The sequence below is a fragment of the Triturus cristatus genome, chromosome 10 (genome assembly GCF_964204655.1).
Source record: "Triturus cristatus chromosome 10, aTriCri1.1, whole genome shotgun sequence".
Classification (NCBI taxonomy): domain Eukaryota; kingdom Metazoa; phylum Chordata; class Amphibia; order Caudata; family Salamandridae; genus Triturus; species Triturus cristatus.
In genome coordinates, this window is record NC_140593.1 from 351,975,210 (window position 1) to 351,986,291 (window position 11,082).

Sequence of the window (11,082 nt, forward strand, 5' to 3'; positions counted from 1 at the left end):
GCAATGTTCACGGACCGCAATGTCAGGCTGGCAGGAAATAAAAACATCTTCTTCCCCAATGAATCAAGCCTCTTGGATGAAGGGGAGGGAGTATGCACCAGGATTTACATGGGACGTTGAAGCTTGGTTCACCAAGCTTTCTGGAGTAGGGTGATAGGTGAGGACATTTTAGTCCCCTCGGATGGGGCAGTGGTGTTGTGCAATTATCTTATTCACAGGAGCCCCAGTTTTGGGTATGGACCAAGCCCCCAAAAGGAGTCCAGTGAGGGCCTCTTTGAACAGGAGTAGCGTTACAAAAGGGAGACTCCCAGTTGCAGCACCTCTGTCAAGACGTTAGTCTTGTCTTCCACTGAGAGCATCTGAAGATCCAGGACCTCAATCGCCCTCCGCACCTCCATTGCATAAGAGGCTCCCTCCTCCATAGCCATGGTAGGGGGAGAAAGCACACCAGTATCTGGAAAAATATCCAGTCCACTGGCTTCACCCAGTTTCTCTCACCAGTCTATGTCAGGGTTTTCTTTATACGGCTGGTATTCCTCAAGGTCCAGCGACCCCTTCCTGTCCTCCCCTAGTCCTAACCCAAGGGTATAGGCCTCAGGCTCCTATCTAGGAGGCCAAGGTTCCTGATGGTGGCGGATACGGTGTAGGGTGACGCCCCTCCAGTTCCATATCAGAGTCATGGATTATGCCACCTGTGGGCACCGGCAGCACCAGGAGATCGGCATCAGGACCAGCGTTATGGAAGGTTGAGATAGTAATTTCGGCACTGGTCTGGATCCAGGAAAGCATCCTTGGGGCTCGACTGGAACCTGAGCTGCCAACACAGAACCATACGGGGCCTATGCTGATCGTGTGGGCCCCAAAGGTGCGCCTAAGTGGTTGGGCCACCAAAAATAAGGCGCATGGCCTCATAGAACTCTTTCAGTTGAGCAGGGGTTGCTCTGCCTCCCTGAAAGTTCGGACGGCATGGAGTCAGTCCAGGCGCAGGCTTCACTGTGGAGCCAAGCCTTGAATGCCGATTCTCCCTCGTCTCATCAGCCGACGGACGAGAAAAGTCGAAGACCTTTTTGACTTCTTCTTGTGATGGGACGTACCCAGGTGCCCCGAAGACTTAGACGGCACCCAGGACCTTCCTCTCGACCGGGACCTCCAAAGTTAAGGCGTCCAATGCCAGGCCACCATGAGCTTGAGCGAGTGCTCCGCAGGCCTTAAGATTCATGGCACCGCAGTTGGAGCATGACACCAGGAGGAAAAAACCTCAAAAGAAGTCACCAAAAAGTAAAAGAAAGAAATGAAGTCAAAAAGTGTCTGACTGGGTAGCTCCTCTCCGGATCAGCATTGGCTGGCACGGAAGAAAAAAAACTGATGTCAGGGCACCTAGGTAGTGACTATATAGGTGCCCCGTTGTTACTTCCGGCCTGGGCGATGCACGTAAAGTCGAGCCGCACCATCTACAGGCGTGCATGGATACTGCTCACAAAAAATCTTCAGAATCCAGTTTAACGCCTGGGGAAATTCTGAGATGAGGAATCTGCGGCGGAAAGTCTCTGTTAGATGAATTTGTACAACTTGATTTAAATCTTAATCTTTTATGAGCAAGAATTATATTTAGGAGGAAACACGCAACACTGCATATACGATGTTGGCGACAAGGCACTGAAACTCCTGGCATGGCTGGAACGCCGCAATAGAGATCACTCGTGGGTGACTGAAGTGAGGGACGCATCTGGGTCTCTCCACTCGACAAGCATGGATATAGCAGAGGCCTTCGCGGCGCACTTCGAGCAGGTATACTCTCCAGTATGCACTAGGACGGAGGATGACTGTGCGGAATTCCTGCGGGCCTTCGCTCTACCCATGTTGTCCTCAGAGGCGTGTGAACGGCTCGAAGCGGATCTCACGGAGGAGCTCGCAACGCTCTGGGCTCCCTCAAATCCGGGAGAGCATCCGGGCCCAATGAGCTCCCAACAGAGATCTTTAAAAGGCAGGCCTCGATTGTAATAGCTCCACTTCTTAAGATGTTGAGTGAGGTGCGCGAAACCGGGAGGCTCCTCCCCGAGCAGAGAGCAGAGGGAGGCTATGATTGTGGTGATCCACAAGGCTGGAAAGGCGCCCGACCAGTGTAACTCATACCGTCCAATTTCTCTCATCAATTTGGAAGCCAAGGTCCTCGCTAAAGTATTGGCGGATAGGCTGGTGTCCGTCATAGCGGAGCTGGTGCACGTGGACCAGTCCAGGTTTATGTCCCGTAGAAGCACCCGCCATAATCTACGACGACTATATGGTGTGCTGTATATGACCGAGGATGCTGGGAATTCACAGACAGCATTGATGGCGCTGGATGCCTCGATGGCCTTTGACAGCATTGAGTGGCCCTATTTGTTTATGGTTCTTCAGAGGCTGGGTCTTGGTCCGAATTTCTGCAACTGGGTTAGACTCTTGTACGAAATGCCCATGGCCCGAGTGCGTGTCAACGGGGAAATATCCAGATCTTTCCCCTTGCGCAGATGTACCAGGCAGGGCTGTCCCCTGTCCCCTCTCCTTTTCGCTCTCGCGTTGGAACCACTGGCTCACTGCATCCGGAGGTACCCCATGATTTGGGGCATTGCGGCGCTGGGGGGGTGGAAAGAGCGCATCTCCCTCTATGCTGACGATATCGTTTTGTATGTATCGCGACCATATTACTCAATAGCCCGAGTGCTGCATATTTTCGAACTGTTTGGTAGTTACTCCGGTTATAATATTAACTGTTCGAAGTCATTGATTTTTCCACTGTCAGGTCCCCCCGGAGTCCATCTCGGTGCTCAGCCCCGGTGGTATTAGAGGGCTTTAAATATTTAGGCGTTTACGTCACGCAAGACAAGAAGGTGTTTCTTGATAGGAATCTCGAGCCCTAACTGAGCCGTTAGTGTGTCCTCCCACTTTCCCTCATAGGTAGGGCGGCATTATTTAAAATGCTGACACTACCGAGACCCCTCTACATTCTACAGAATACACCCTGTCCCCTGGGCGTTTTCAAACAAATCGCACAGGCGGTAAGAACATTGTGGGAGGGAGGGTCCCCGAGAATTGCACCACACAAGCTGCAAAAGGGAGTGTATGATGGAGGTCTGGCGATTCCGGATGTCAAGTTATATTACTGGGCCTCGCAGCTTCAGGTGATAAATGATTGGGTATACGTGGAAGTAGTGAGCCAGCCTTCAAGGTAGATAGGATGGTTATGCCTGGAGGAAACTGTGAACCTCTCCTATATGCCCGGAGGTCACATACGGGGTGGCCTGAACACACCAAGGTGGTACTGCAGTGTTGGAGAGAGGCAAATAAACTCCTAGGGTGTGCGGGAAAACTGACCGGTAGAACCCCGTTGTGGTTGGGTGACCAATTGCGGGAAGTGGCTGCTTTAACTGGCTTCAAGGAAACTGATAGGGATCGATTACTTAGGGGATGTATGGAAAGGGGATTCCCCCCGCTCATTCGAGTATCTCCAAAGGGAATATAACCTTCACCAGTCACAGAGATATCATCATATTCGACTTTTGCATGCCTTACGAACACAGACACATAGTGATACGCCTATTCCAGAATACTCCCTGCTGGAGGATAGGTTGTTGCTCGACCCCATCACAGAGAAACCGACATCCACGAACTATCGCAAACTAAAACAATGTACCTGACCCCCTAATCACTCTCCGAGAAGCTTGGGCCAAAGACCTTGGAAGCATAGATGATGAGGATTTGCAGGAAGCATTGCAGAGCCCTAGAGAGATCGCAGTCCGCGCTCGATTTAGACTAGTGCAGCTAAAGTTCCTACACCGCACTTAACACTATCCTCGCACACACCTCTACACATGGGGCAGGATTCAGTCAGCGTTGAGTGTTAGGGGATGTCAGCAAGAGGGCACCTTCTTCCATATCCTATGGGAATGCCCGGCGATAATTCACTTCTGGAAGAAAGTCACTGATACCATGTCTAGGGTGGTGTGGCAAACGGTCCAGATGGAGCCGAAGTGGCTCTTGCTGATGATTTAAGGCGACACTGATTGGTCTAGGTATATGGAAATATGGTTGGTCCTGGCTGCGGGAATTGCAAAGCGCAATATTGCTAAGGGATGGGGGGATGTCGATGCCCCCGCAACTGGAGGAATGGAAGAGAGACCTTCACTGGTGCCAAAGGGCCGAAGTAACTATGTACAAAAGTAGGGGGTGTTCAAAAAAATGGAAGAGAGTGTGGGCGCCTTGGCGGAAATACAGAGAATCTGGGATGGACATATAGAGGTTGGTGGGATGGGGGTTACTGATTGTCCTTGTTGTTCCCTCATGATTGTTTTACTGCTGATTTCTGTGATATCTCCAAGTATGGACTTTTGGAACTATTTTGTACTGTATGGTCTCATGAGCATTGTTAATAAAAAGGTAAAAAAAAAAAAAACTTTGGGAGGAAAAACAAATTTGGGTTCAAAATAACATCTTGGTGCAGTAACAACATATGTGTTTAAAAACCGTTAGGAGCACAACTGACATGTAGGTGCAAAACCACAAAATCACTTTTAGGTGTAAATGTGCTTTTAGACGCAACATAACAGTGTGAAGTTAGCAACTTTGAACCAAAATCAAATTTGAATGCAAAATCATCTTGGTGCACAGCAGAAGAGTAAAAACACTTTTAGGAGCAAAAACGTATTTGCTGTATGTGGAAAAAAAAAATGTGGGTGCAGATCATAGTTGATGTAGCATCAACAAGAGTGTGGAACCACGTGCAGGAGAACAGACCAGCCTCCATTGCAGTGCATGGTTGCTTTGCCTCACCGTTCATGCACTGCAATGGGAAGAACTCTCTCGGCAGGCGGACTACCACACCTAGTAGCCAGTAGTAAAAGGCACGATTAAAATATTCTGGTCTGATTCAAAATGTAGGTTATACTTACTTGAAGCCGACTGGCCCATACAAACCAGTGGCTGAATGGGGCTGACACAAAGCCCATTTCAGAATATGTTTTTGGTGTTGCTGACTTGAAGCTCTTGCAGATCTCAAAATATGGTTGATTCCTAAGGCAATCAGAGATGCTGCAGGATCTGCCAAAGCCTTCGACGTGGAGTGCAGATGGGGAGACAGGGGGTGCAGATGGGGAGACAAGGGGTGCAGATGGGGAGATGCGGGGTGCAGGTGGGGAGACGCGGAGCTTACCAACTTTGTCATACCAACATCCTGACCACTGCTCGATCTCACTCTTCCTGACTTTAGGGGGCGTATGTAGTTTTGTTTCAAGTTGATCCTACTGAACAAAAAGAAGAAGTGATGGGTTAAGTTTTGGAATGTAATTACCTCTATAGTTTGTTCTCCTCATGCCATGTTATATACCTCATGCATGTGTGTGGTGTACAAGGAAAGTTTTTTGTATGAAAAGCACACAGCTTAGTAACTATTCAATGTCAAATCTCACTTTGTGGCACTAACAGAGATAAATCTGTCTTCTTTTTAATCTAGTTCCCACGCAGATGTGGCTGTTGCCAACCTGGCTTTTGAAATTCTGAAATTAATTGGACATTAACTCGAAGACCACACGGACAGTAAATGCAGGACTGCCAATTTGTGATTAAAAGAGACATTTTGAAAAAGACTGACTTCAGATATTTTCTACCTATGTGAATACCCGTAATATTTAATGCATATGAGAATTAACTTCTTTATGAACTGTATATCTTTATCGAAATAAACACAATTTAAAAAAAATTGAAGTGAGTTTTTTATTACGTGTCTCAGTGTATTTATGTTACAACTTACATGTTTCATAGAATAAAACCTACACAACACAGTTTTAGTAAGCTGATGTGATAAAATGGTAGCTCCCGAATTATCACAAATGTAATTTTTTTCGTGTCTGTCGATTCATTTTACAGGCTACAGACACTTTGGCTTTATGACATTGGGGCTTCTCAGACTTGACCTCTACGAAACATTGTATTATCCTGCACAGGATACTTACACGTTTATCCTTTTCAAATAATTGAGGCTAAACAAACATAGATGGAATCAATGATGTCATTTAACATTCCTTAAGTGATGTAATATGTGAGGTCATAGGCAGTGCACGGCAGGGGTGCAAGTTATAGTTAGCTCAGTAAACTGTTGATTTTCAGAGGTTTTTTGTTTTTTAAACTATAATTTGTATTTTCTTTCAATACCTAACTATAATGTCACTTTAACCTTTGTTTTATCAGTTAAAAAAATATATATATTAGATATATTTACACAGTGTCAGTTGCCACTGGGCAGCTATAGTTATGACCTAGTTACCATAGGAAATGGATTTTATGTTTTGCTAATATCTTTGTCACCATTTCCTGAGTCTTCACATAACTGTCAAGAGAGAAAGTTCATCCACCTCCTCTCCTTCCTGAATTGTTTTGAGTTTATCAGTAAAGCGGGCGCTGAGAAAAAGGATGTCCCAAAACACAATTTCCCAGTGCCTAGCTGAACAGCACTACAGCCAAAACAGCTGTATGGAATTACGCCACATTTGTCAGAAAGCTAGATCTTTACTCTGAAAGCTTTCTCTTTGTGATTTGGTGTGAATCTGGTCAGTGTTTTTTGAGAAATTAGGAATAAAATTAATAGATTTCTGATGGATACATCAACCTGCGAATTCCTCACCTTTTGAATATCCCAATACGTCTGGATTCACCAAAACTTTCCTTGACCACTCTCCCATGCAGGGAAGGGCATCACAATGCCCATGGCTTCTGACACGGCACTACGTGATGTCCCTGGAGCCATAAGAAGCCCTCGTCAGCATGCTGGCGTTCGTTGCCTTTTTTCCATGCCTTCAACATGTAATGGGTTTCTGATAGACTCTTCATAGTTAGAGTCTTTCCGGAATTGCTGCATTTTTGCAGGGAAAAATGTCTCCATCTAGGAAATCTGGGTTCAAGCCTGTGTGAGGATCAGATGTCGATATCTGATCCTCATGATGATAGTCTTAGATGTTTGAGTTCAGACCACAACGTCGATGCCTGTTCATCATACGAGAAGATGAACCTCAAAGCGCTGAAGGAGAGAGAAGTGCATCTCTTCATGGCCAAGAAAAGGGAGGGTGTTCGAAGTCTAATCCTCCTTCGGAGTCGCCGTCTCCCCATTCCTCGAAGTCAGCAAAGAGGAAACCTAAGAAGACAAGTCATGGTTTCCGAAGTCGGTGTCTTCATGCCTGAATGCATGTGAGGATCGAGGTGAGGTGACTCCGGCCCCATTTTCAGTAGCCTTTCCAGCGTCACCATAGAGTTTGAGGTGGCCACCAACTTCACCTGGATGTCCTGACGTGGAGCCAGAGGTAGATCCAGTTCCTTCTCCTGCTTCACCTCCACCTCCTCAGCAGGATTATGCAACTTTCCCTGCTCCAGGGGGCGACCCTTCCAATTTTTTACATGCTAGGTACAGCATTTTCAGCAGGGCGATGACTCCATCTGGTGCTCCTGCAGGCCCCATGGGTCCGCTATCATATTCCGTTATTGAAGTTGAGGCATAGATCTCAAGGGAGGCTCAGAGGCTTCTTGAGGAGCAGCAGCACTTATTTAGTGAAAGAGGTCCTGAAGAGGGAGAGATTGTGTCTCTGGATCCAGACTTTGAGGATTTAGCAGAGGCAAGTGTTTTAGACAGTTCCCCAGCATGGTAGATATTGTCACTAAAAGACATTCCTCCACCAGAGGTTATATCATACCATTCGGTCATTAGAAAGGCGGCTGACATGTTAGACCTGTCTCTTCCATCTACTGAGCTTACATTTTATTTGCTCACAGAAGTGCTTAATTCTGCTTCTTCTACATCGGAGCCTCTGTTGCCTTTTAATGAGGCATTGACTGAATTTTTTTTAGAGATTTGGCAGACGCTTATGTCATCCTCTGCAGTCTCTAGACCAATTGCTAGAAGATATAAGCCGGCTCCAGGAGATACTCTTTTTGTCCTTATGGGTTATTTCCTTTGTCCCCTGCAGATAGGGAGCTATCAAAATGGAGCAGTCAGCCAAGAAAGTGTTCTTCTTGGGCAGCATAGCATTGAAGTCCACCAACACAACCTGCTTGTTGGAACGATGTATACATGCACTGAAAAAGTCTGGCAAAATGGTGACCCCAAGACTGTCTGAGAATGTTCATGGACTCTTTTCCAAACTGCTAAACAATGGTCAGGCTGCTACTCGGCAAATTATTCAGTCTGGGTTGGATGCCGCCAATTCAGTTGCAAAATAGAAGGGGACTTAAGTTGCTACAAGGAGATGCGCATGGCTGAGAGGATCTCGTTTCTCGACGGACATGCAAAATGCCTGATGGATTTGCCTTTCAATGGTTCGAGACTGTGTGGCACTAAAGCAGATTCTCCCTTGGAAAGATTCAAAAGATAGCAAGGCAGCGGCTAGATCTTTGGGCCTTCAATCTCAGCCCAGGGATTACAGGCAGTTTCAGAGGTTCTGTGAGTTTGGCAGGAACTTCTCCTTTCATTAAAGGCAGCAATACCAGCCACAGCAACCCCCAATCCCCTTCTATAGAAGTTATAGAGGGCGGGCAAGGATAGACCGCAAGGAGCCGCCCTTCAGACATCTTCCTCTTCCTCCTCTGCCAACGTCACAAAGAAGCAGCCCTTGATTTCCCATCTAAGAGCATGCTTTACCGGTGGGTATACGGGTGTCCCAATTTTTACTAAAGTGGGGATCCATAACATCGGATCAGTGGATCCCTACCCTTCCAGAAACTTCCCCCACCCTTTCCTCCCCAACAAGGTTTCTTTCTTGAAAACCATCTTCTGCTCCTCGAAGAGGACATCTGATACTTGCTTCAAAAGGGTGCAGTGGAGTTGGTTGCAGAGCATGAACAAGGTCAGGGATGCTCTTCCCGGTATTTCCTGATTCTCAAAAAGGACAGTTGTTTGCATCCGATCCTAGACCTCAAAATCTGAATTGGTTCCTCAAGCAGGAAAAGGTAAAAATCCTGACCCTTGCACAGGTACTTCTTACACTGGAGAAGGAAGACTGGATGGTCTTGATGGATTTGCAGGATTAATATTTTCACATCTCCTTTCTGCAGTCTCACAGGAGGTATCTCTGCTTCATGGTGGGATCTCAACATTACTAGTTTGCGGTTCTCCCGTTTGGTATTACTTCTGCACCTTGAGTCTACACAGAGGTGATGGCAGTGGTCGCAGCACATCTCAGAAGGTGGGCAGTACCTGTACTACCTTACCTGGACGGCTGGCCGATCAAAGCCAAGTCTCCAGAGTTGGTGTTGCTTCACTTGAATTTGACAACTTTTCCATCAACAAGCCCAAATCCCACCTAGAGCTCTCTCGGCACACCTTGTTTTAGGGGCGGTACTTGACACCACGATGAATCAAGCCTACCTTCCTCCTCAGAGGATTCTGCACATTCAGGCTATGATTCCGATGTTTCAAAATGGAGCTATGGTTCTAGTCCTGAAGGTTTTATAACTGCTAGGTCTGATAGTCTCCTGCATTCTGTTGGCCACCCATGTACACTGGCACATGAGGGCCCTCTAGTGGTGCCTCGGCAGGCCATGGTTTCAACACAACAGAGATCTCAAAGAGTCTGTCTAGATCTCCAGAGACACTGCAGCAAATCTTCAATTGTAAGGTGTGTAGGGAATTATATTCACTGTAAATACTATACCAAAGTAAGATATAGTGTGCACAGAGTCCAGTAGATCCCCAGAGGCTTTACAGATGCTAAAGTAGATAATACTAATGCACTCTTTTGTGGTAGTGTGGGAGAGCAGTTGGGCTTATCAGAGGGCAGTGCTAAGCATTTGCTGTACACACACAGGCAGGAAATTATGACACACACTTAATGACTTAAGCTGAGACCAATGGTTTGTCAAAAATATTACTTTTAGTATATTTATTTTAAAGAACCAAAGATACTTTGTTGCAGTAAAATATGTTTTGCAATATCACTGTTTTTCAATATCAAAAGTGGACACAGTCACAGTGCATTTTTCAACCAATACAATGTTATCCCATGGGAGGAAACACAATCAGCAATTTGCAGGTAAGTACGCAACTTACAATTCCAGTCTTCAGGTTTTACGATCAACACTGGGCAAGGTAAATATAGATACTGCACCACAAGCTGCACTGGGGCCCCGGGTGCAGAGGTTGAATTAGGTCATTGGGGCCCAATGTTAATCAATGGAGACTGGGGACACTCAAAGAGGTGCCGGTTGAAGGTAGGTAAAATCGTAGTTGGGGGGATCAATCTCTGGGGGTTTAGACCAGCACTGGGGGGCCACAAAGCAGTTCCAAACACGCACCCTCAGGGGCACAGAAGTGGCCGGGTGCAGAGTGCCAACAAAGCATCAGGCACCCAATACAAATCAATGGAGAATGACTGTTTCCAACAATTGCTGCAGGCTTGGACCAGGAAGCTGGACAAAGAGGACCGGTGGCTCTGTGGGTAAGCTTGGATGCTGAAGATTTCAGGGACACAATTGGTTGAGCTCCTCAAGGCCTGGGGGCTGCGGTGCAGGGGTGTCGGGAAAGTCTTACTGGTACCAGTCGCGGTTGGAAGACCCATTGGGTTGAGGCTGCAGGCGATGTCGTGGTGTCCAGGAGAGGTCACTCTGGGGTGGACTCAAAATCAATATATATATCTGAGCCAGCTTACGGTGCGCTTACGGTACGCTTACCGTACGCGTACGGTGGCGTGCGCGAGCGCGATTCTGATTGGCTCTTAGATCTTAGTAAACATTCGAATCGGCCGAAACCAGGAAGCGGCGGTTGCCATTTTCTCTCTCGCACTGAGAGTGTGGATTAAAATACAAAGCACAAGAACATGTAAAAGGGGCTGTTTGGACAGCTCCAAAACACCTAGCCATGTTGAGGGAGTCCCCAAAGATCCCCCAAGGCCAAAAACGGAATTTTTATTTTTTCGCTAATTTTGCCGATTATGCTTACCGTACGCGTACGGTCAAAAAATATTAAACAAAAAAAATTATCCACACTCTCCCCACCCCGTGTGCAAATGGTGCCCGAAGGGCACCATTTGTGCATGGCTTAAAAGAGGTGTGAAAAATTTAAATATTACC

At 46.8% G+C, this 11,082-nt stretch overlaps 1 protein-coding gene across 2 annotated transcripts in view; it reads left to right on the forward strand.

The window, feature by feature from the left end:
* ULK4 (unc-51 like kinase 4) overlaps positions 1-5,731 on the forward strand; it is a 1,725,799-nt gene extending 1,720,068 nt beyond the window's left edge. For both annotated transcript variants that reach the window (XM_085631567.1, XM_085631566.1), the window contains one exon: positions 5,486-5,731. In XM_085631567.1, the coding sequence (XP_085487693.1) occupies positions 5,486-5,549 (64 nt within the window). In that variant the 3' untranslated portion in view covers positions 5,550-5,731. The remainder of the gene's footprint in view (positions 1-5,485) is intronic.
* Positions 5,732-11,082: the final 5,351 nt, after the last annotated feature.